At 69.1% G+C, this 24,551-nt stretch overlaps 3 protein-coding genes across 4 annotated transcripts; 1 reads left to right on the plus strand and 2 right to left on the minus strand.

Moving 5' to 3' along the window:
• Positions 1-5,143: 5,143 nt before the first annotated feature.
• Positions 5,144-6,682, minus strand: LOC311631526 (IQ domain-containing protein F5-like; the record flags this gene model as incomplete). The annotated part of the gene is made up of 3 exons (XM_084901707.1): positions 5,144-5,792; positions 6,358-6,504; positions 6,665-6,682. 3 exons carry the CDS (start codon positions 6,680-6,682, stop codon positions 5,367-5,369), a joined length of 591 nt encoding a protein of 196 aa, XP_084757833.1. The 3' UTR covers positions 5,144-5,366.
• A 1,657-nt stretch (positions 6,683-8,339) lies between these two features.
• LOC311631527 (IQ domain-containing protein F6) lies at positions 8,340-8,974 on the plus strand (the record flags this gene model as incomplete). The annotated part of the gene is made up of 2 exons (XM_084901708.1): positions 8,340-8,354; positions 8,530-8,974. The coding sequence occupies 2 exons, from the start codon at positions 8,340-8,342 to the stop codon at positions 8,896-8,898; spliced, it is 384 nt and encodes a 127-aa protein (XP_084757834.1). The 3' UTR covers positions 8,899-8,974.
• Positions 8,975-14,198: 5,224 nt separating this feature from the next.
• Positions 14,199-24,282, minus strand: GRM2 (glutamate metabotropic receptor 2). 2 transcript variants are annotated; one of them, XM_084902279.1, is made up of 5 exons: positions 23,707-24,282; positions 21,585-22,422; positions 18,730-19,808; positions 16,694-16,880; positions 14,199-14,401 (listed from the first exon to the last, which is right to left on the minus strand). In XM_084902279.1, the coding sequence occupies exons 1-5, from the start codon at positions 24,151-24,153 to the stop codon at positions 14,328-14,330; spliced, it is 2,625 nt and encodes an 874-aa protein (XP_084758405.1). In that variant the 5' UTR covers positions 24,154-24,282; the 3' UTR covers positions 14,199-14,327. The 2 variants fall into 2 exon arrangements, with proteins under 2 accessions (XP_084758405.1, XP_084758406.1); XM_084902280.1 differs by having other exon boundaries at positions 14,261-14,415.
• Between the last annotated feature and the right edge of the window lie 269 nt (positions 24,283-24,551).

Here is a 24,551-nt window from a genome sequence, read left to right on the forward strand (position 1 = left end):
CCTGGAGCCGGGGACTCCCCCACGCGTGTGACAGGGTCCCCCGCAGGAGTCGGCGCTGAAGATCCGGCCCGTTGTTCCGGCAGCTTCCGAAGCCAGCACCCGCCGCCCGCCCCGCGTCCCGGCCTCTCATCCTCCCGGCTCAGCGGCAGCTCCGGAGGGGCCGGGCAGCGGGCCAGCCGCTCCCTTCCCCGCACCATCTCCCCCCGGGGAGACCAGGGCTTAGGCTCTCCGCCCCTCAGGCCGGCACGGCTTCCTGTCCGCGCGCCCGCGGGAGGAGCGCCCGCCAGCCCCATGCGGCACGCCGGTTCCCTCTCCTCCCCGCACGCCGCCGCAGCGGCTGCCGATGCCAGGAAAACGTTTCGGAAAACGTTGAAATTCGCAGGAAACGTGACCGTGTCCTGTGACCTGGCAGAACTGTTTTTCTCTTTTCTTCTCCCCGATGCATCCCCAGCCCAGCACCTCGTGGCTGTCCCCCCGTGGCCGTCCCCCTGTGGCCGTCCCCCCTGTGCGTCCCCAGCCCAGCACCCCGTGGCCGTCCCCAGCCCAGCACCCCGTGGCCGTCCCCAGCCCAGCACCCCGTGGCCGTCCCCAGCAGGCCACATGTGGGCCCTCCTCGTCCCCGGCAGCCGTGGGGGGCTGGCGAGGGGCGCACCCGGCGGGGCGGCTGCTGAGCCATGGGACAGGTGCCCTCCACGCCCGGGAGCCGGCAGAGTCCCCATGGCACCCTGTCAGCCGCTTCCCCGTCTCCCCTGAGCGGGGCGTGGGCCTGGGGGCACCGGGCCGGTGGAGCGGAGCCTCTGGCTGGGGTTCTGAGGACCCCGGCTCGGCCCGGCTGGCTGGTGAGCGTGGAGGAGGCGCTGGGCCTCGGTGCCGCCGCTGGGGGGAGGCAGAGAGCTCTGCGGCCTCCCTCCCCGCGGCCCCGGGGGAGAGGCGCCCGGGCCGTGCGGCTCCTGCCCTGGCTTTTTATTTGCTGTTATTCTGGACCCCCCTGTCCGGGCCGGACAAGTGCCCTGAACGCACAGCGAGGCTTGCCGAGCTCACGGCTCCCCGCGGGCCCTCCCCGCCCTGCCCGCGCCATCCGGGCATCAGCCATCCCGGCCCCGGCCATCCCGGCCCCGGCCACACGGCCCCGGCCCCATGGCCCCTGCCATCCCGGCTCTGTCCATCCCGGCTCTGTCCATCCCGGCACCAACCATCCCGGCACCGACCATCCCGGCCCCGGCCACACGGCCCCGGCCCCATGGCCCCGTCCATCCCGGCACCGACCATCCCGGCCCCGGCCACACGGCCCGGCCACACGGCCCCGTCCATCCCGGCCCCGGCCATCCCGGCCCCGGCCACTTGGCCCTGTCCATCCCGGCACCGACCATCCCGGCCCCGGCCACACGGCCCCGTCCATCCCGGCCCCGGCCACACGGCCCGGCCACACGGCCCCGTCCATCCCGGCACCGACCATCCCGGCCCCGGCCACACTGCTCTGGCCACACGGCCCTGTCCATCCCGGCCCCGGCCATCCCGGCCCCGGCCACTTGGCCCTGTCCATCCCGGCACCGACCATCCCGGCCCCGGCCACACGGCCCCGTCCATCCCGGCCCCGGCCACACGGCCCCTCCAGAGCTGCCCTCCTGGTGTGGGAATTCCCTGGGCCCCTGGCCATTTCAGGATAAAACCCACCCTGTTGGGCCCCAAACCCCACTGGAGGCCGCCCCACAGCCCACCGGAGGCCGCCCCACACCCCAAACCCCACCGGAGGCCGGCCCACACCCCACCGGAGGCCGCCCCAAACCCCAAACCCCACCGGAGGCCGGCCCAAACCCCACCGGAGGCCGCCCCAAACCCCAAACCCCACCGGAGGCCGCCCCAAACCCCACCGGAGGCCGGCCCAAAGCCCGGGGCTGAGGCTCCTGGGCTTTTCCCGCCGCAGGCCGAGCCCGCACAGACCCTGCCGCCAGCAGCTCCCCCAGCCACCGCCTCCTTCCCGGGAGGAGCCCCCATTTCCCGGGAAAACCGTGCTGTGGCGTCTCGGACACCTGCCGCCCAGCGGGGATGGACCGGGCGCCCCAGGTCCGAGCAACACCGCCAGGTGCTCCCCTGCAAGACACGGCTCTCAGTGCTCCATGCTGTCCGAAGCTCTCGGCAGTGCCCGGGTCTTAGGGAGGTGGGCAGCCTGGTGTCCCACCCGAACCCCTGCTCTGCCCGCACCTTCATTTCTGAAGATTAAGACAAACAAACCCACATGCAAATATCACCCCCTGGGGGGTAGGCTTTCCCCCCCCCCCACAGAAATGTGGATTGGTGCCCTGGCCGGTGTGGGTCAGTGGGTAGAGCGCCAGCCTGCAGACTGAAGGGTCCCAGGGTCGATTCTGGCCAAGGGCACATGCTTGGGTTGTGGACTCGATCCCCAGTAGGGGGCGTGCAAGAAGGCAGCCGATCCACGGTTCTCTCTCATCACTGATGTTTCTCTCTCCCTCTCCCTTCCTCTCTGAAATCAATCCATAAAATAAAATGAAGTGCGCGTGGATGGGTCATTCTGAACCTACTTCACGTGCGGCCTGGGGTGGAGCCCGGACGTGAGTGAACGGAGGACGACGGAGCCAGGGGTGGAGAGGGGAGTCCCGGGAGCGAGGGGGGTGGCCGGGGATTGGAGCCGCAGGTGTCGGCGGGAACGGGCGCTCCCCGGGCCTCCCGGGCACGGAGTTCGGATTGGTGGGCACCTCCGATGGGGGCCCAGACCTACCTCCTGGCCGCAGACCATTATGGCGAGGACCAGGAGGATATTCTGGGGACCCATACTGGAACCTAGTGCCTATTCCTTATTGGAGCCCAAATAACCAGGCCAGTCCTGACCACCATTCCATCATCCCCAGGTCCTGCCCTTGCCCCGAACCTCCCAGCTGGGCCCATAGCGCCCCCTAGTGACCACACCACGCCTGAGCACCCAGACCTACATCCGGGGCTCAGACCTACATCTGGGCCCCAGACCTTCATGGCGGGGCCTACGAGGCCCACCTGGGGCCCAGGCCACAAACCTGGAAATCAGAGTTGTATGAGGGGACGAGATCTCTATGCGTAACCCCAACAACTGTTCTTTAACCAAGATGCTCAGGTGAGGTACCAGACCGGCCCCTGGCTTCGGACTTCCCTCCGGGCCAGAACTGCCCTCACAGGACCCAGATCTCCCCCTGGGCTCACACCTGCACCCGGGACCTAGACTATCATGGCGGGGCCGAGGCCCAGGCCTCAAACACAGAATCCAGACTTGTATCCTGGGTGTACTTCTCAATTTGTAACCCACACCAGCATTTCCATAACCCATACCTATGCCAGACTGCCTTCAGGGGCCCAGACGGCCCTCCCTGGCCCCAAAGGCCCTCCAGGGACCCAGACCGCTGTCCGGGGCTCAGACCTACCTCCTGGTCACAGACCATTATGGCGAGGACCAGGAGGATATTCTGGGGAACGATATTGGGAGCCAGTGCCTATTCCTTTATCAGAGTCCAAATAACCAGGCCAGTCCTGACCACCATTTCATCATCCCCAGGTCCTGCCCTGGCTCCAACCTCCTCCTGTGCCCACAGCGCCCCCTAGTGACCACACCCTGCCTGAGCACCCAGACCTACATCCGGGGCTCAGACCTACATCCGGGTCCCAGACCATCATGGCGGGGCCGAGAAGGCCAAACCGGGGAGGCGACAAACTCTGAACACAATGATCTATCAGGAGACTAGATCTCCACGAGTAACCCAGACCACTATTCTATATCACACAGATATCCAGAGGAGATGCCAGACTGCCCCCCCGGCCTCATACGCCTCTCTCTGGCCCGAACTGCCCTCCCAGGACCCAGACCTCCTTCCCAGGCTCAGACCTACATCCGGGTCCCAGATCATCATGGCGGAATGGGCGAGATTATCCCGGGGCCCAGGCCTGAAACACAGAGTCCAGTCTGGTATCCGGGGTGTAGTTCTCCATCCGTTACCTAAACCACCATTCCATCACCCAGTTGTGCAGGTGAGGCACAGACCGCCCCCTGGGGCACAGACCTCCCTCCCTGACCCCACTGAGACCTGGACATCTGGGTTATGGAATAGTGGTCTGGTTTCTGCATGGAGGTCTTGTCCCCTGATAATACCCTGGATTTGGTGTTTGTGGCCTGGGACCTGGATGTAGGTCTGAGCCCCGGATGGAGATCTGGGTCCTGGGAGGGCAATTCGGGCCAGGGAGGGTGTTCTGGGCCCCGGAGGGCCGTCTGGTACTCACCTGGACATCTGGATCATGGAAAGGTGGTCCGGGTTACAGATGGACAAACTCCACCCCGGATACATGACCCGGATCAGAGTGGGGGTTCCCTTGGGGCATGGGTGGCCTGGCCGAGGGGCCTGTGGTGGTTTGCAGGCCGGCCATGCCTCCTGGCGACCCAAGCAGAGGCCCTGGTTATCGGGATTTATTTATCTTCTACAATTGGAACTTTGTAGCCTGGAGTGGAGACCAAGGCAGGCCAGGGCTGCAGAAGCTTGGCTTCCTTCATCCCCAGGGAAACCCAAGCCTCCCTCCTGATGGCTCTGTGGCTGTGGCCATCTTGGTTAGGCGTTCATTTGCATACTTGCTCCTGATTGGCCGATGGGAGTGGCTTGTGGATGTAGCAGAATGGTGGTTAATTTGCACATCACTCTTTTATTAGATAGTATTATTTATTTATGATGATGAACCTGCTTTTGCCCACCCCTGTATATTGAGAGAGGGACCCCAGGGTCTGGGTCCAGGGAAGGCCACACTGAGCCCAGAGCCCCCGCTCCCCTCAGGGCACAGGGAATAGCACACGCGGGAAAACCACCTCCGGCCGAGATGGCGACCCGAGGCAGGAAAGCTGAGTCAGGAGGACACCTAGGCGGGCGGGACAGAGACCCTGGTGATGGAGGGGAGCTCCACCTGGAGGCAGACAGTCCAGGAGAGGGGTCAGCAGGGGCCATGCGCTGTGACAGGGCAGAGGGGGGAAACAGCAGAGCCGCCAGGGAGGCTGAGCGGGCAGAGCCGGCCCTGCGGCTTCCGTGGGCGCGGGAGGCTCTGGAACTGCTCTAAAGGCCATCGGGAGAGCAGGGGGGTCAGCGCCTCAGGTGACACCAGCTCCCGCGTCACCGGTGACACCGAAGGGGTGTCCCGGCAACGCTCCTGCCCAGGGCAGACATTGCTAATCCATCGCCGTCCCTGCTCCTCCAGCCCCAGGACCCCACCGATCCCGGCCGCTGCCTCCAGGCTGACCCGGGAGACGCCCGGACCGCCATCGGCTTCCCTCTCCTTCCCGGAGGCGGCACCTCCTGGGGCTTGTCTGACAGAGACGCGGGGACCCGGGGGTGGAGCAGACCTGGTCAGTTCTTTATTGGGAAGGGGATCCACTCTGTAATCCGGCAAATCTGTGACCCCAGGAAGATCTCCAGCTCCAGCCCCAGCTGGTTGGCCGTGAGCTTGTACCGGCCCCGGAGGGAGCCGGTGGTCTGGCAGCTGCGGCAGCGCCAGTAGGCCTGGATGACGCGGGCGGCCTGCAGCAGGCGGCAGTAGCGCAGGCGGACGCACCACATGCGGACCCAGGCCTGCAGCCGCACGGCCGCCCACGTCCGCCGGGTCAGCAGCGCCCGCTGCCTCTTCTGCCTCAGCCAGGGCAGCGCCCGCGCCACCCGCCGCCACCAGCGCTGGACCACGCAGGCGCTGAGCGCGGCCAGCAGCAGCGTCCGGCGCACCAGCGTGCCCCGCCACCAGGCCTGGATCTGCTTGGCTCTCTCGTCTTGACCAAAGGGCTGGGAAGGACAAGGAAGGGACACTCGGGACCCGTTCCCCACCCCCCTCAGCCCAGGAGGTGCCAGGAAGGGGTCCTGGTCCCCTGTCAGCCGCAGCCCCTGCCCCGGAAGTTCAGGGCACCGGGCGTGGCACAGGGAGAGGATCACACAGGCTCCGCCGCCCTCCGGGAGGGGACACGGGCAGGTCACGGGGCCTCTGAGACTCAGGGTCCCCACCTGTCCCGGGGGCTCCCCTGCCCGAGTCCTCGGACAGAGAGCACATGGGCTCAGGGCAAAGGGCCAGCACGTCCCTCCCGGGCTCCACCTCCTGCCTGAGTGCAGGGCTTCCCCCCGGCCCCCTCCCGGCTGGAGACTGGCGCCCCCAGGCTCGCCTCTCCTGCCCGATCCAGCTCCTCCCCACCCTCCTCCCTCTGCCAAGTGCTGGGGGTTTCCCTGCTCCTCAGGGTGGTGTCTCTCTGGTTTCTTGCTCACACACATTCTCGGGTTCTCACACCTTCAGCGTGCACACCCGGGGCACGTGCCTGCCCACACGCCCACACCCTGTGGGACGTGGGCTCCCCTTTACCTGGCCATGCCTCACGCTGAGGTCCCCACGGCCCACCGGGGCCTTGGGCGGGGGTCGACGTGCTTTCATAGCTTCTCGCTCTTGCAGCATCAGCAGGGTGATGTCCTCATGGTCTTCTACTATGATCTGCATCAGATGGCCCTCCTTCTGCAGCGAGAGCCAAGGAGAAAGGCGTGGCGGGCGGGTCTCTGCACACACACACCCCCCCCCCGCCCCCGGCCCGGCTCAGAGACCCTCGATGCCGGGGCCTCCCGCGGTCCCGGGGCCCACCTTCCCGGCCTGCACCGAGGGGACCGGCTGCGCTTACGCAAAACCGCAGGCCCATGATGCGGAAGTCGGTGGTTCCAATCCCGCGGGTCTCTATCCCCTCCCGCAAGGCTCCATGGCCGAGCGCGGTGGTCCCGGCGCTCCCAGGTCTGCTCTCCTCCCGCCCGGGCTCCGGCAGGGAGAGAGGAGGTGGGAGGGCAGTATGATGTCATAAGGGCCCCTGTGACTCGGGGGCCAGCGTGCCGCCCCTCTGTGGAGGCCTTTTGGGTGAAAACATGTGCAAATGCCCCTCCGTCCCTTTCCTCCATCCGTGCCCAGCCCGTGGCTGACTGTGAGGCTCCCCAACGCCGGCCGGGGGCATAAAGAGCGCCCAGGTTCACCCTTCCCGCCCGGCCGGCGAAAACCTACATCGGAGACCATTCACCCTCTACCAACCGGGACTCAAGCACATGGACGCCAAGGAACCAAAAGATCCGGAAGAACGAGTTGGGAATCGAACCCGGGACCCTTCAGTGCCCAGGCCGACGCTCCATCCACTGAGCGAACTGGGTCAGGGCGGGAGCCGCGCTCTGAAACGAGCTCCTCTTCACAGAAGGAGTCCGCAGGTGGCGGGCCGCACGGGGGACGCTCCTTAGTCGTGAGGAAAAGGAAAGTCGGAGCCACCGGACTCGTCTCTGGGCGGATACAGAATGGCTGCAGCGAAAACTGTTTCCCAGAGAGACCCACCGCAAGGCGTGTGTGCCTGCGTGTGAGCACAGCCGTGGACACCGGCAGGCGGGGTGAGGGCGTGTGCTGGGGTGGCAGTGGCTGGGGAGAGGTCCATGGGGGGGGGAGAGGAGACGTGTGTAATACTTTAAGGAATAATAATTACGTACGTACAGCCTAGCCGGTGTGGGGAGGGTGCCTGTCTGCGGGGAGGGACCCGCCGACCAGCCTTTGTCCCCAGGCTTCCAGACCTCACCGTTCCCTGCCCGGCCGTCCACAGCGGGAGCCGCCACGGTCACGGAGGGCCACGTCCTGTGGCCAGCCGCACCGCCGTCCCTGCGTCCCGCGGAGGAGGCCTCAGGCGGCCCGGCCTGGACGGCGGGTCCATTCCCAGGGGCCCGTGAGCCCCGTGAGTCCAACCCCAACTACGCTCAGGTCCCGCTCAGCACCCCTCAGGCGTCCCCAGCACCGCCACCACAGCCCTGCGCACCCACGGGGGGGCGGCCAGGAGCCGGGGGGAGGCACAGAGGCCCCTCCCGCTGCAGCTCAGACGCCTCTCAGGAGCCGGACAGACCCTCCCGCCGGGGACACACAGGCCCCACGCCGGAGGGGCCTTCATTCCCCCGGGAAAGCCCCCGCCGGGAGGGACACGGCGGGAACCCCTCCTCCCTGCCCCCGCAGCAGCCGCTAGGAGTGACCGGAGCGGGGAGAGGGCAGGACTGGAGTGACCGGCCGCGTCTGAAGGCACGAGGTCAGGCAGGCCCCGCAGCGCCGGGAACTAGCAGTCAGGCCGCTGGTCCCGGGTGAGAGACGCCGGGGAGAGGAGAGACACGCCTGGAATGGGGTCAGACCTCACCTGGCTGCACCTCCTGCACAGGCCGGGAGCCGGGGAGCCGGGGAGCCGGGGAGCAGGTGGGCGGAGCCCGGGAGGCGGTGCCTAACAGTTGAGGGCGGGGCCGAAGACCAGGGGACCCCCTGACTTTGGGGGAGCGAGTCTAAAGACCAGGGCCATGGACACAGGACAGGTGAGCAGGGCCCGGACCGGAGGGACCTGCCCGGGGCGCGGCGAGCAGTGTCTCCAGGTGAGCGGAGGGTGGAGGAGTGGACGGAGGGGCCCCAGGCGTGCGAGGGCAGGGCCCCCTCCCGGCGGCCGGGGCCTCACGCGGCCTCTCCGGCTCTCTCCCGCCCCCCGGCCTGCAGCGAGAGGAGGCGGCCGTGAGGATCCAGGCCTGGTGGCGCGGCAGCCGGGTGCGCCAGACGCTGCTGCAGGCGGCGCTGCGGGCCTGGGCCATCCAGTGCTGGTGGCGGGCGGCGCAGGCCAAGACGCTGGAGCAGCGGCGGCGCCTGGCCCTGCGGCTCTACACCTGCCAGGAGTGGGCGGTGGTGAAGGTCCAGGCCCAGGTCCGCATGTGGCAGGCCCGCCGGCGCTTCCTGCAGGCCCGCCGGGCCGCCTGCACCATCCAGTCCCACTGGCGCTGGCACGCCGGCCAGGCCCGCGGCCTGCTCCGGGGCTGCTATGAGGTCAAGGCCAGCCGCCTGCAGCTGGACATCGAAATCCTCATGGCCTAGGGCGCCCGCCGGCGGCGCCAGGGGGCTGGATCTCTCTCCCAATAAAGATGCTTACTGCCCGGCCGAGGCTCCGCGGCTGAGTGTTGGCCTACGAACCGGGAGGTGGCGGTGCCTTCCTTTCCGAGTCGAAGGCACACGCCCGGGTGCGGGCTCGATCCCCAGTGGGGGGCCTGCGGGAGGCAGCGGATCCACGATTCTCTCTCCTCACGGATGTTCCTCTCGCTCGCTCTCCCTCTCCCTTCCTCTCTGAAATCCATTAAAAAAGTACGTATACATATTTTAAAAAAACACGATGCTTCCTGACCCCAGCCTCGCCCTTTGGGAGTCAGACCCACGGAAGAGGGATTGGCCGCTGACCTTGCTGCTTCCACCCCAAAGAGACTCCCCAGGCCCTGGCTCCTCGTGCAAACCGGACCGGTCCGGCACCGAAGAGAGACCCCAGGGCCCAGGTCAGGCTCAGACCCCTCGCCGGTCCGACCGGCCCCGCCTCCCGCCCGGGAGGCACCGGCTTGGCTTCTCTGCAGCCCCCTCCGCCCCAGGCATCGCCTCCGGGGGAAGGAGGAGCAGCGGGAGGCCTGGATCCTGCAGGCCTGTGCGTGGCGGGGCGGGGGCGGGGGCGGGGGGAGCGGGTGGGTGGACGGGCACCCCCGCTGAGTAACAGCAGGACAGAGCTGCCTGCGGAGGCCAGGACAGGGCTGGGGGCAGCAGCTGTGGCCCCCACTCACCTCCCCCTCCCCTCTGGGGGGCCTGGGAGACCAGACTTCCTCCCCCGCAGCGGGAGAACCAGGCGTGGGGGCGACGGGGGAACTAGCAGAGGGGAGCTGGGCCGGGCTCGGGGGAAGGCCATGCATTCGGGGTGCAGCCTCTGCTGCCACCTCCTCAGAGGCAGCTGTGCTGGCTGCCCCCTTCCGCCCCGCACCCAGATCGCCTCTGCCCCCGAGCCGTCCCCGGAGGCCACACGCCCCGCGGGGCTGCGAGGGGGGGCTGGGGCTCAGCTCCCGGGGCCTCCTGTTCCCTCGGCATTGGTGGCTCGCCATCTCTGTGTCTGATCTCCGTCTCTGCTTGTCGTCCCTGCTCTCAGCCTGTGCCCCTCGGAGGTCTGTCCCTGAGCCCGCCTCCCAGAGGCCCGCGCTCCGGGCCCTCCCCGGGCTGTGGGATGGACGGCCTTGTGAGGCCGCGGGGTCAGTGTGGCGGTGCCAGTCTGAGGTCCTCATGGGCCCCCCGGCCGGCCAGGCTTCCCCTCACTGGGCCAGTGTGCATGTATGTGTGTGTGTGTAGGTGAGTATGCACACGGGTGTGTGCACGCACATGTATGCCTATGTGTTGTGTGTGCATGTGCACGTGTGCACGTGTGTGTGTGGGGGTGCAGGGCAGGGGTCTGCAGAGCAGCTGTGGCAGGTTCAGGCTCCATCAGCACCGCCCCCAGGCTGCTGCAATGGCAGCGATGCGGCAGGCACCTTGCTGTGCCAGGGGACCCTTCAGGAGGGGAGGTCTGCAGCTGAGCTGAGCGTGAGGGGGCTCTGCAGGCCCAGCCTGGAGGTGCCACCTGCCCGGAGAGGGTGGAGTGTCGGGGTCCCAGCCTGCAGCGGACATGGCCTCCCAAGGGTGCGGACATGGGCCCCCGAGGGATGCAGAGAGGCCCCCGGGCCCGGCTAGGGCTTCTCTTCCTCTGGGCGCGGATAGGCCCGGGCCTTGAGCCCCAGGGTCAGTGTGGAGCCGCTGAGGGAAGGCTGTCCCAGCCCAGGGGATGCGCCGGCCTCTGTGGTTCCACCTGGCGCGAGGATGCTGATGGGGCAGGCGGAGGTGATGCTGGCCGCACGGCCGGCCTTGTTGTGCGAAGGAGGCAGAGGTGGGGCAGGGACAGGGCAGGCCAGCGCCAGCCACACAGGAGCGAGGAACTCAGGGGCGGGAAGCGGAAGGAAGGGGACGGGGTGACCTGCGGGTACGTTAGACGGAGAATGAACAGGAAACCACGAAGCAGGTTGCTGCTACAAAACAGAACCTGTCCGTCAAGCTGGACAGTGTCCACGCCCTAACGCCGGTCCTCAGGGTCTCAGCCCGGGACGGCCGCAGGGACGGGAGGGAGAGAAGAACGTTCCGCTGACGGCCGCCAGAGGGCGCTGCAGACCCGGAGACAGCCTCACGGAGGACAGGGGGCCTCCTGACTTCAAATTTATTTATTTCTCGTGGAGAAGGAATCCAGGCCAGGAGCCCAGGCCCCTCCCGGCCCCAGAGGCACGGGGACCCCGAGGGAGGCACGCTCACCTGCGGGCAGGCCCCCCGCCCCCGGCCCAGGGCAGCCGCCTGGCCCCTGTGCTGTGTGCCCGGCTCCCCTGGCTGGGTCCGTGCACGCCAGGCTGGCTGCTTTCCACGCTGCAGGGCTCCCGGGGCGGGGCGGGGGGCCGTCCGTGGGGAGGAGGCCCACGTGGCCCTCAGGAGAGGTTGCAGATTCACTCCAGCTCCATCTTCAGAGAGAACCGAGTAAAATTAAACCGTGCCCACGGAAAAGGAAAGCAGACATATGGCCGGGCCCACGGTAACCAGGGTCTGAAGACGCAGCACCTGTCTCGGCGGCTGCCATACGCCGCTGACGGTGCTGCTATTCGGAGGCGGTGGCTCCAGGCGGTATTTCTGTTTCCTTCGGTGCCCGGCGCCTGCAGGGCTTCGACTGCTTACAAGGTGGGGGGAGGTAGAAGCATTGAAGTGTCTCTCTCACATCAATGTTTCTCTCTTTCTCTCTCTCCCTCCCTTCTTTCCACTCGCTCTGAAAATCAATGAAAATTTATCTTCGGGGGAATTACCACAATGATAATACAAGGAGCATATCGTATTTTATAGGAAGAATGAAGTAGTTTTCCCTAAACACACTTCCCTCCTCATGTCCCTTTTCTCACCGTCCCCTCCCACTAATCCCCACCCCTCCCCTCCTGCTTTCTTCTCCTGCCCCACCCCCCGCACCGACAGAGAACCCCGTCCTGGTGTGCAGCGGCTGGCCCAGGGGTGTGGGAGGCTGCTCTCCTGGTTCTGTGGGAGGTTGGGGGGGGCATTCCCGGAGGCTCTGGAAGCTCTGTGGCCCCTCTTTGCCTCTCCATTTCCTTGAGATCTGCGCCCTCCCCCTCCCCCCACACACACAGGAGAGGAGGTGGGAGCTGCTGGGTGGTGGGGGAGGGATGGCCGGGTGGGGGGATGGCCGGGTGGGGGAATGGCCGGGTGGGGGGTGGCCGGGTGGGTGGGGGATGGCCGGGTGGGGGATGGCCGGGTGGGGGGATGGCCGGGTGGGGAATGGCCGGGTGGGGAGATGGCTGGGTGGGGGGGGTGGCCGGGTGGGGGGATGGCTGGGTGGGGGGGATGGCCGGGTGGGGGGGTGGCCGGGTGGGGGGGGTGGCTGGGTGGGGGGAATGGCCGGGTGGGGGGGGTGGCCGGGTGGGGGGAATGGCCGGGTGGGGGGATGGCCGGGTGGGGGGGTGGCCGGGTGGGGGGGGTGGCCGGGTGGGTGGGGGATGGCCGGGTGGGGGGATGGCCGGGTGGGGGGGGTGGCCGGGTGGGGGGAATGGCCGGGTGGGGGGGATGGCCGGGTGGGGGGGTGGCCGGGTGGGGGAATGGCGGGTACTGCCCACAGGCGGGTCCCCCGTCTGCACTCACAGGCCTGGGCGCCGGTCCTCACCAGCCCTGTGCCCCGTGGCTGTGAACATGCTGACACGACCTTTTGGAAGCTGCTCTTCCATTTCAGGGAGAGCCCGGAGCAGGTGGAGGCGGCGGCTCCCGGTGCACAGGAGCCGGGCCCGGGCTCGGCCTGCCCACCCGGCCGGGCCTGGCTCCCGGGAGCTGCCGCCTCTCCGCTGTCTGGTTCGGGTTCGGTGCCCACTGCCCTCGGTGGTCCCTGTCTGAGCCCCCCCGCTCCCTGCCCCGCGTGGAGACTGTGCCTCGGCGCCCTCTGCCTGCACGGCGGGGAGGCCCCAGGGCGGGGCTCCAGGACTGGCCAGGCCCTCCCCTCCCCCCGCTCCCCGGCCCACAGCCCACCGCGGCCCCCCGCCAGCCTCTGCCTCACCGCCCCTCCCGCCCCCCGCGGGCTCCTCTGGCTTTGTTCGCACCTAGGGACCCACACGGCCTCTGGTCCCGTCCTTCCTCGCTCAGCCTGGCTCCGCTGGCCGGGGCGGGCTCCTCCTGGGGGCAGCAGGCCCGCCCCCCAGAGCCCACAGCCCCTGGCACATCCTGGCACAGCCAGCGCCCTCGGGCCACGCCCACCCATCCAGGCCGCGCCCACGTAACCCGCTGCCACGCCCCACAGTGCCTCAGCCAGTCTGCAGCGGCTCCTTTTTATTTTTTAAATATATTTTTATTGATTTCCAGAGGTAGGGAGAGGGAGAGGGAGGTAGAAACATCAATGATGAGAGAGAATCATGGATCAGCTGCCTCCTGCACGCCCCACACAGGGGACCGAGCCCGCAACCCGGACATGTGCCCTTGACTGGAATTGAACCCAGGACCCCTCAGTCCACAGGCCCATGCTCTATCCACTGAGCAAACCATCCAGGGCAGGCAGTGGCTGCTTTTAAGAGAGGGTGGCCTGCCGGCCAGGGTGGCTCAGTGGATGAAGTGTCGGCCCGCAGGCTGAGGGTCCTCGCATGGATTCCGGCTAAGGGCGTGCACCTCGGTTGCAGGCTGGGTCCGGAGTGCGGGAGGCAACCAACCACCCGTCTCTCTCACATCCATGTTCCTCTCTCTCCTCCTCCCTTCCACGGCCTATAAAGATCAACAGAAAAATATACCCGGGTGAGAGTGAGTAAATCTACAGTAAAATCTTGTTTAAAAAAAATAGAGAGAGAGAGAGAGAGAGAGAGAGAGAGAGAGAGAGAGAGAGGCTTATTCACTCTCTGTCCCCCGCAGGCCCCAGCATCAGGCCAGAGCAGCGCACAGACGCCGGCTGCGAGGAGGCTGGAGGCTGGGGCTGGTGCGAGGACCCCTCTGGGCCGAGGGCCAGGAGGGCCGCTGTAAAATAAAGACACTTTATTTACAGGGAATACAACATAAACCACAGGGCACGCTACTGTGCGGGGGGAGGGCAGCCCCCCAGGATAACTCATAGAAAACGTAAAAGGCCCAGGAGGAGAGGGGGCAGGGCTGGAAGCACCTTTGCTGACTGGGGAGCCTCAGCCGCCGTGGTCCAAGGTCAAGGGCACCCTGGCTGCTCCCTCCCCTCCTGGCCTGGCGGCTGGGCCAGGGCAGTGGGTGGGGCTGCAGAGGCCAAGGACCCGGCTTCTGACGCTGAAGGGCGGGGGTGAGGAGGGGGCAGGTGCTGGGGGGGGCGGGGGGGGCGGCTGCTGGCAGTGCTCCGGCCAATCCCTCCCGGCTCCGTCACGTCACGCCTGCACGTCCGTCCGTCCGTCCGTCCGTCCGGGAGCCGCTGTGCCGAGGAGGGCGCGGGGTCCTCAGAGCGACGACGTCGTGGAGTCCACCACCTCGCGGCCGTTGCAGACGGTGGGGACACACGGAGAGGCGGGCCCTAGGGAGGGGAAGCTGGAGATGGGGCTGACCCCCGTCCTCCACGGAGGGCGCCCCCCCCCCCGCCTGTGCCCAGCGGCAGCCCAGGGGGCGGCACGTGCTGAGGGGGGGCACAGGCGGAGGGGAGGGGGGGCACAGGCGGAGGGGAGAGGGCACAGGCGGAGGGGAGGGGGCACAGGTGGAGGGGAGGGGGCACAGGCGGAGGGGAGAGGGCACAGGCGGAGGGGAGGGGGCACAGGCGGAGGGGAGGGGGGCACAGGCGGAGGGGAGGGGGCACAGGCGGAGGGGAGGGGGGCACAGGCGGAGGGGAGGGGGCACAGGCGGAGGGAGGGGGGCACAGGCGGAGGGGAGAGGGCACAGGCGGAGGGGAGGGGGCACAGGCGGAGGGGAGGGGGCACAGGCGGAGGGGAGGGGGGGCACAGGCGGAGGGGAGGGGGGGGCACAGGCGGAGGGGAGGGGGGGGCACAGGCGGAGGGGAGGGGGGGCACAGGCGGAGGGGAGAGGCACAGGCGGAGGGAGGGGGGCACAGGCGGAGGGGAGGGGGCACAGGCGGAGGGGAGGGGGGCACAGGCGGAGGGGAGGGGGGGGGCACAGGCGGAGGAGAGGGGGCACAGGCGGAGGGGAGGGGGCACAGGCGGAGGGGAGGGGGCACAGGCGGAGGGAGAGGGGGGCACAGGCGGAGGGGAGGGGGGGGCACAGGCGGAGGGGAGGGGGGGCACAGGCGGAGGGGAGAGGGCACAGGCGGAGGGGAGGGGGCACAGGCGGAGGGGAGGGGGGGCACAGGCGGAGGGGAGGGGGGCACAGGCGGAGGGGAGGGGGCACAGGCGGAGGGGAGGGGGCACAGGCGGAGGGGAGGGGGGGCACAGGCGGAGGGGAGAGGGCACAGGCGGAGGGGAGGGGGCACAGGCGGAGGGGAGGGAGGGCACAGGCGGAGGGGAGGGGGGGCACAGGCGGAGGGGAGGGGGGGCACAGGCGGAGGGGAGGGGGGGCACAAGCGGAGGGGAAGGGGGGGGCACAGGCGGAGGGGAGGGGGGGGCACAGGCGGAGGGGAGGGGGGGCACAGGCGGAGGGGAGGGGGCACAGGCGGAGGGAGGGGGCACAGGCGGAGGGGAGGGGGCACAGGCGGAGGGGAGGGGGGGCACAGGCGGAGGGGAGAGGGCACAGGCGGAGGGGAGAGGGGCACAGGCGGAGGGGAGAGGGCACAGGCGGAGGGGGAGGGGGCACAGGCGGAGGGGAGGGGGGGCACAGGCGGAGGGGAGGGGGGCACAGGCGGAGGGGAGGGGGGGCACAGGCGGAGGGGAGGGGGGGCACAGGCGGAGGGGAGGGGGCACAGGCGGAGGGGAGGGGGCACAGGCGGAGGGGAGGGGGCACAGGCGGAGGGGAGGGGGGGCACAGGCGGAGGGGAGAGGGCACAGGCGGAGGGGAGAGGGGCACAGGCGGAGGGGAAGGGGCACAGGCGGAGGGGAGGGGGGGGCACAGGCGGAGGGGAGAGGGCACAGGCGGAGGGGAGGGGGGCACAGGCGGAGGGGAGGGAGGGCACAGGCGGAGGGGAGGGGGGCACAGGCGGAGGGGAGGGGGGCACAGGCGGAGGGGAGGGGGGGGCACAGGCGGAGGGAGGGGGCACAGGCGGAGGGGAGGGGGCACAGGCGGAGGGGAGGGGGCACAGGCGGAGGGGAGGGGGGGCACAGGCGGAGGGGAGGGGGGCACAGGCGGAGGGGAGGGGGGCACAGGCGGAGGGGAGGGGGGCACAGGCGGAGGGGAGGGGAGGGGTCACAGGCGGAGGGGAGGGGGGTCACAGGCGGAGGGGAGGGGGGGGCACAGGCGGAGGGGAGGGGGGCACAGGCGGAGGGGAGGGGAGGGTCACAGGCGGAGGGGAGGGGGCACAGGCGGAGGGGAGGGGGGGCACAGGCGGAGGGGAGGGGGGCACAGGCGGAGGGGAGGGGGGCACAGGCGGAGGGGAGGGGGCACAGGCGGAGGGGAGGGGAGGGGTCACAGGCGGAGGGGAGGGGGGGTCACAGGCGGAGGGGAGGGGGGGGCACAGGCGGAGGGGAGGGGGGCACAGGCGGAGGGGAGGGAGGGCACAGGCGGAGGGGAGGGGGCACAGGCGGAGGGGAGGGGGCACAGGCGGAGGGGAGGGGGGGCACAGGCGGAGGGGAGGGGGGGGCACAGGCGGAGGGGAGGGGGCACAGGCGGAGGGGCACAGGCGGAGGGGAGGGGGGGCACAGGCGGAGGGGAGGGGGGGGCACAGGCGGAGGGGAGGGGGGCACAGGCGGAGGGGGTGGGGCGCGCTGACCTGGGCCGGGGCCGGGGCCGGGGCCGGCCCGGGCGGCGGTGCTGCCGAAGCGGCTGGTGGGCGCGCGGTGGCTGACCACGTTCTTCTGCGGCTGGAAGAGGATGATGTGCAGCTTGGGCGCGAACAGGCAGCCGAGCACCACGGAGCCGCTGAGGCTCACGGACACGCACATGGTGGTGGTCTGCACCTGCAGGAGCCGCGCGGGTGAGCCGGTCCTGCCCCGGCCCGGCCCCGGCCCCGCCCGCCGAGGCTGCGGGGCAGGGAGTGGGCGAGGCGGTGAGCGGCCAGCGCGAGCCTGGGCCCGCTCGCCAAGCCCGGAGGGTTCTGGGAAAGCTGGGCCAGCCAGCACCGGCCCAGTGGGCGTCTTCCCAGGGAGCGCGGGTGCCAGCCGTGGGGGGATCCTGCAGGGGAGCGTGTATGTGTGGGAGCGTGTTGCGCACGTGTGTGTGCACGTGTGTGTGTGTGTGTGTGTGTGCGCGCGCGTGTGTGTGGAGGGACGCAGGTATGAAGGGCATGTGTGCGAGTATCTGCTGGGCATGTGTATGGAGGGGGTGGGGAGTGTGTGCAGGTGCAGGAGGGACGAGGTGGGTGTGTGCCAGGTGGACTGACATGTGCACATGTGTGTGAGTGTAGAAATACGTGTGTGTGTGTGTGTGTGTGTGTGTGTACCAATGCACATGTGAGTACTGTTTCAGGTAAGCCCTTAGCCACCGGAGCGGGGCATGCAGATCCTATGCAAATGCTATGCGAATGCAGCTGAGTGAGGCCACGCCCCCAGCGCTGGCCCCACCGCCCTGGCAGGTGGCCCGGCAGGTGCAGCAGCCAAGCCCAGCAGACGGGCCCCACACCGCCGCCTACCTCTGTGCCGGGGCAGGGCCTGGGCAGGGCTCTGGCCTGGGTCTTCTGCTCCTTTAAGTGTAAAGGTTGTCAGTTCAGACCCTGCTCTATACTCCCAAGCGGAGTGAGTGCCCCAGGAAGGGCCAGCCTCCCTGAGTGTCTGGGTCGGTCTATAAAACGGAGAGTCATGGGGCTTACCCCATGGAGGGGTCATGGGGCTTACCCCATGGAGGGGTCACTCAGAGGAGCCTGCAGTTGCCACTGGGGTCCTCCTGCTATGCCAGCCCCCACCCCCGCCCCCGCCCCCGCCCCTGCCCCTGCCCTCCTCTCTGCTTCTCCTCCCCACCTCCCCTGGTTTCATCTCTCAGCCCAGAGGGACACAGCCCAGTGGGCACCGCACTTCTCTGCCCGGCTCCAGGGCGTCGGAGAGGGTGCCCAGGAGAGGGTGCCCACCGGAGCCAGGTCTCCGCCTGCCCCTCTGCCGCCCTGCCTCCACATGTGCCTCCCTCCTCGCCACAGGGGCAGTGCCCGCCCTCTGCTCCAGTCAGCGCCCCTTGCCACCCTCTGCACCTCCCTGCTCAGAGCCGCCTGGGCCTGTGGAGCCCGCTCGGGGACTGCCCCTCCAGGGAGCGTTCCGCCCTTCCATCATCCAGAGGGGGGGTCCGATCCCATCGGGGCACGTCCCCAGGTGGCCATTCCGTCCCCCAGGCGCATACGGCCATCAGTGCTTCTCCCTCCCTTCCTCTCTCTGCACCCTCACAGGGGGGCCTTTGTCAACCTACTTGGCTCTGTCAATCCCCTGCTCACCCCCCAGCCCCCGAGCCTCACCTCCACCCCCACCCCCCACAGAGCCAGGGTCTCCCCTCTTCCCCAACCTCAGCAGAGCGGGCAGAGCCTCTGCTCACTGGACACAGCTTGCACCCCCTGTCCCTCCCCTTCCCCCGCCCCCACGTCAGGGGATGAGTCCTCACGTCGTGGCTCAGCTCCCTCTCCTCCTCCGTGTCCTCCTCCGTGTCCTGGGCCCCGATCCCCCGGCCCCTCCGCCTTCCCACCGTCCTCAGGGTCTGTCCCAGCTGGGCCCGCACCCTGCGGGAGCCTCCGTGTGCTCAGGAGGAGGCTGAGCCGCGGGCAGCAGGAGCCGGCGCCCGCCCCCCCCCCGGCCCCCGGCCCCCGGCCCCCGGCCCCCGGCCCCCGCTCACCCGGTAGTCGCTGGCGGTGACGTAGAAGATGGGCAGGAAGGCCAGCCAGATGATGCAGGTGGTGTACATGGTGAAGCCGATGAACTTGGCCTCGTTGAAGTTCTCGGGGCACTTGCGGGTCTTGAAGGCGTAGAGCGTGCAGAGCGCGATGAGCAGCACGTTGTAGGCCAGCGAGCCCAGCATGCTGGCGTCGCGGTGGTTGCAGCGCAGCGTCACCACGTCCCGCCGCTCGGGCGCCGTCTCCTTGCCGGTGCCCGGTGCCTCCACCAGCAGCCAGGCCGTGACGATGAGCAGCTGGCCGGCGATGAGCGCCAGGCAGATGGCCACCTGCGAGGCGGGGCTGATGAAGCGCGGGCGCCGGGCGCCCTCGCGGGCGCCGCCGAAGATGCGGGCGATGCGGTTGGTCTTGGTGAGCAGCGCGGAGTAGCAGACGGAGAAGGCGGTGCCCAGGCCGAGGCGCCGCAGGGCGCACACGGCGGCCGAGGGCTTGGCCAGGAAGGCGAAGGTCATGCCGTAGCAGAGCAGCACGCCGCCCAGCAGGATGTAGCAGAGCTCGCGGCCCGAGGCCTTGACCACGGGCGTGGCGTTGTGCCGCACGAACACGCCCAGCACGAAGAGCGTGGCCGCGGCGCCCAGGCAGGCGAGGGCGGCCGGCCCCACGGCCCAGGCGTCGCCCCAGCGGATGTACTGCTGCGGCAGCTCGCGGCAGCCCGTGAGGCTGGCGTTGGGCCAGAAGCCCAGGCCGCAGTCCGCGCAGGTGAACTCGTCCCGCCGGTACTCGTAGGGCTGGCAGGGGATGCAGAGCCAGCAGCACACCTCGCCCGGCTGCACGCTCTTCACCTCGTGGCGCCCGCAGGGCTCGCTGCAGCGGGAGGCGGGCGGGGCGCCGCCCGCGGAGGGCGCCGCCCAGGGGATGAGGCTGGCGTCCAGCGTCAGGCCCTCCGCCCAGTAGCCCACCTTGCGGTAGCGGTAGCGCCCGCCGCCCGCCCGCAGGAACGTGAAGATGTTGTAGCGGCCGATGCCGTCGCCGAAGCGGTCGAAGCGGACCTCGCTGTGCGTGTCGGCCGGGCGGAAGGGGGCTGGGGGGCGGGAGGGAAGGCGGAGGGGCCCGGTTGGCGGGTCCTCCTGGTGCGGAGGCCCGAACCCCAGAGCTGAGGGCGGTCCCCGTCCTGCTGACACACACACACACACACACACACACACACACACACGCACGGAAGCCGGCCCCGCCCCCCGCAGGCTGGCTAAAAATGAGAGGCTACAACAAACCCCAACCCTAAGCCCCAAGGAGACACCAATCTTAAAACCCAAGCGTTACCACAACCTAAAATCCACAGTGACCCCCAATCATAGCTCCCCCAAACCCAGCCCCAGACCTGGCCCCAACACACATGTCCGTCTCCCCTAACTTCAGCCCGACACCCCAAAGCCGACCTGGGCCAAAGGTCCAGTGCTGGTCCCGCCAAGTCCCCCCAACTGACAACCGCAGCTCCAGCCTCACCGGTCCTACCAGCGGGAGCTGAACCCCAACATCAGCGGCCCCTTAACCACTGAGGGTCCCCCGAGTGTGCTTGGCAGGCAGCTCACAGATCACCTCTACCCCCCACCTTCCCACCCGTGAACCTCAAGTCTGCCAGCCACACTCAGGGGCAACCCCCTGGCATCCTGGGTCCCCGAGAGAAATCAGGGCTCAAGCAACAGCTGATGTGCTGGAGGCCCCGTGGGGAAGGGTGCAGCCTGGAGCCCCCCATCAGGTCCCTGCAGCCCCCTCCCTCCCACCATGCCACATCAGCAGCCCTGTGCCCACATCAGCAGCCCTGTGCCCGCATCAGCCGCCCTGTGCCACATCAGCCTCCCTGTGCCCACATCAGCCGGCCTGTGCCACATCAGCCTCCCTGTGCCCACATCAGCCGCCCTGTGCCACATCAGCCTCCCTGTGCCCGCATCAGCTGCCCTGTGCCCGCATCAGCCGCCCTGTGCCCACATCAGTCCGCCCTGTGCCCACCTGCCCTGTGCCCCCATCAGCTGGCCCTGTGCCCGCATCAGCCGCCCTGTGCCCGCATCAGCCGCCCTGTGCCCACATCAGTCCGCCCTGTGCCCACCTGCCCTGTGCCCGCATCAGCCGCCCTGTGCACACATCAGCCGGCCCTGTGCCCACATCAGCCGGCCCTGTGCCCACATCAGCCGGCCCTGTGCCCACATCAGCCGCCCTGTGCCCGCATCAGCCGCCCTGTGCCCGCATCAGCCGGCCCTGTGCCCACATCAGCCCACCCAGACCCTGATTCTCCCAGAACTCCAAATGCCAATCTTGTTGGCACAGCGACTCGTCCGGACCCCGCACCCACCCTCCCTGTCCCCCGGGGATCCTTCCTGAAGCATTCCTGTCCCTCAAAACTGGAACGTGTCTTAGCATAACCTTTGGCTCGAGTGGAAAATCAGGAGGAGGGAGAGAAATTGCCCAGGAAAATGGGGTGTCTGTCACCTGAGGTTCACTCTCCGCCCACCCGACCCTGACTCACGGCCGGTTCTCTGCCTGGGAACAGGCTCGGGGTCTCCCGGCCCCTGTGCCTGCGTGTGGAGGCGGGAGCGGGAGGGACACGCCCGCAGGAACCAGAGACCCCCCAAGTGCAGGGCCGCCAGACGGCCCCTCTCTGGAGGGGTCTCCGCAAGTGGAATCTCATCCCGGTCCCGCTCAGCCCCCCCCCCATCATCCCTGTCCCACCGGGACCCTAAGAGTCCCTCACTCGCTGTTGGCTATTTCCATGGCCAAGCCCTGCACCCCAAGGGCCTGCCCCCCGCCCCTGCCCCCCCCCGCCGCCCGCCCCTCCCCTCCCCCCGCCCACCGGCGCCGTTACCGTCGAACTTGACGTTGAGCACGAAGTCCTTGTAGAGGCGCCGGCCGCTGACGGGCCTCATGGCGGCGCACAGGCGGGTGGTGTTGGGGCAGAGGGCGCGGTGCATGTTGTGCAGCGCGTGGGCCATGGCGTACACGGCGTTCACCACGAACACGATCTTGGACTCCTGCTCGAAGGGCACGGCCCGCAGCGAGTGGGCCGCGCAGTCGCGCCCCCGGAAGCTGCAGCCGAAGCGCTGCTCCCAGAACTCCCGGAACCAGGGGTTGCGGCTGTTGTTCCAGGGGTGCAGGCCGCGGAAGTAGGCGGCGAAGTCGCCGATGGGGTAGGAGGCCAGCTCCACGGTGATGGCGCCCTCGGCGGCGGCCTCGCTGCCGGCCACCACGCTCTCCAGCGCGCCCCAGCCGTCGCTGGCCACCCAGGTGAGGCTGGCGTTGAGGCGCCGGGCGGCGGCCAGCAGCTCGCGGGCGTCCTCGGAGCGGGCGAACAGCACGGCCACGCGGGCGCCCGGCTTGCGCAGCAGCGCGCGCACCACGCCCTCGAAGGCGGCGCGGCTCATGGCGCGGCCCACCTTCTCGGACGTGGCCACGCAGATGTTGCGGGCGCGGGCCTCCAGCTCGAAGGCCTCGATGCCCGTCTCGCCGTAGTCGCCCTCGGAGGCCACGGTGGACACGTAGGTCCAGTTGAAGAAGCGCAGGATCTCGGCCATGGCCTTGGCCTGGAAGAAGTCGGGGGGCACGGTGCGGGCGAAGAAGTCGTAGCGGGACTTGTCGCTCAGCTTGGCGCTGGTGGACGCGTAGCTGATCTGCGGGATCTGGAACAGCCGCAGGAGGTTGGCCACCTGCGGGGGCGGGGGGGGGGCAGAGAGGGCAAAGGTCAGAGACAGAGGTGTCCCCACTGCTGTCCGACCTCGGGGTCAAGTGTTCATGTGGTCGGCTGTGAGGTCCCCACCCTCGCCCCAAAGACCCGGATCCTGTGTTGCTGTGGCTCGGCCCCCCCGCCCCCCAGGGGCCGGGAGAGGGACCCGGCGAGCACAGGGCCCTGGGCCTCCTGAGCTCCTCTGCTGCCCCTCAGGCTCATGGCAGGTGGCCCATGGCCGTCGCCCAGGGGAGCCAAGGCAGGCCCGGCCCGGGAGGAGGTTGGCTGTCGGGAGGAGGAGGGCGCCAGATGGCCTCGGGTGCTCAGGGCTGTAGGCCCTCCGCCGTCTGGGCAGTAACCTTCCCAGAGTCAGCCCTGGTGGGATGACGGAGGAAGGAGGAAAAGGAAGTCCCGGATCTGAGGGCCCCAATGGCCGAGAGCCCGCGGCCAGGTCTCCCCGGCGCCCCACCGGCCGCCTGGCAGCCCCTCTCCCACCGGCGGCTTGGACCTGCCCCACCAGTGCCGTCTCGCCGAGGACCCGGGAGAGCGGGGGAGGCTGAGGGGCCCCTCCCAGCACCACACATTCTGCTTCTCCCCTCGGGGCTGCTCCTGGCTTCTATCCCCACCCCCCTCCACTTTCCAATCCCCGGAGAGAGGATCTAACGGATCCCAGGCCCTTGGCTGAGAGCCCTGGGTTCCCCTCGCCATGATGTGAGGCCTTGGCGTATGGCTGCCTCTCTCCAAGCCTCAGTTTCCTTGCCTATGAAATGGGTTAATAATAAGAGCAGCAGCCAGTACTGGCCATGCCCTCCGGACCCGCCAGCCCCCCTGATACATGCTGGGCGCGTGTTCCTTCATTACGTGCCCACCACAACCCTCAGAGAGGCAAGTGCTGTGAGTCCCGCTTTATGAGGGGAAACTGAGGCACAGGAGAGGGAAGTGGTGCCCAGAGCCACGCAGTAAGTGGGAAAGGGGAGTTGGAGGGGGGGGCGCTGGGATTCAAACCTGCAGCTCTGACTCTAGAGGCCTGGTACTACCTTCTTGGGGCTGTAGAACATCAGGTGTGTGTGTGTGGGGGGGGGCGGTGATGGGAGGGTGATGTTTCCCCTCACAGTCTCTAAAGCTGGGCCCCCATGTGACGGGGCCCTTTCTCAGCCCCGGTAAAGAGCCACACCAAGGAAGCTCCTAGTTCCTCCTCCAGGGTCATTAGGAATCTGGGGGCCCCGCCCTGCCTCTCTCTCCCGCCTCCGTTTGAGCCCCCCCATACCTGGATGGAGACGTCGCTGTAGGAGCCGCCGATGACCCCGGTGATGGCGGCCGGAGCGTCGTCCTGGGTGGCATAGGAGCCGTCGGGGCAGACGTGGCGGGCGCCATCGGCGCCCCGGCTGAGCGAGGCGCGCACGAAGTCCAGCGCCTGCTCGAGGGCGTGCGTGTCCTTGGAGCAGGTGTCCAGGATGTGCGCGCCCAGCCGCACGCCGGGCAGCAGGCGCGGGTCGCGGTTGATGCGGTCCAGCGCGAAGAGCATGGCCTCCAGGCGCTGGATGCCGCGGTGCTCGTTGACCGGCCCGCACTCCTCGGCCGGGCCGCCCTTCTGGTGCACCGGGAACAGCCCGCCCAGCACCAGGTCCCCCTCCAGCGTCAGCACCTTCCTGGCCGGGCCCTCGGCCCCGGCGCCCCACAGCAGCAGCGCCAGGAGCCCCAGCAGCGCTCCCATGGCCCCAGGCGGGGGGCGGGCACAGACCTGAGCCTCCGGGGGGTGAGGGCAGAAGCAGCAGAGGCAGAGAAAGGGGCAGAGGAGGAGCAGGAGCGGACAGACAGGAAGGAAGACGAGAAGGGGCCCAGCTCCTGCAGAGAGAGAAACAGACGGACAGACAGACAGACAGACGGAGAGAAGCAGAATCTGAGAACGGCTACCCCTGCGGACTGCCTCCCCCAAACCGCTGCCCCAGGCACGCAGGAGCCGGGAGAGTGATGACACGGCGGGCTAGGAGCTCCCGAGACACCCCGGCCCGTCTCCCAGCCTGCCCTGACCGGGGCTGGAGTGGGCCCTGTGTCCATCCCAGACAGCAGAGCGGGCGGGAGACCCCGGGCAACACCCATCTCCCCGCAAAT

This window comes from Pipistrellus hanaki (genome assembly GCF_964339955.1).
Source record: "Pipistrellus hanaki genome assembly, chromosome: 13".
Lineage (NCBI taxonomy): Eukaryota > Metazoa > Chordata > Mammalia > Chiroptera > Vespertilionidae > Pipistrellus > Pipistrellus hanaki.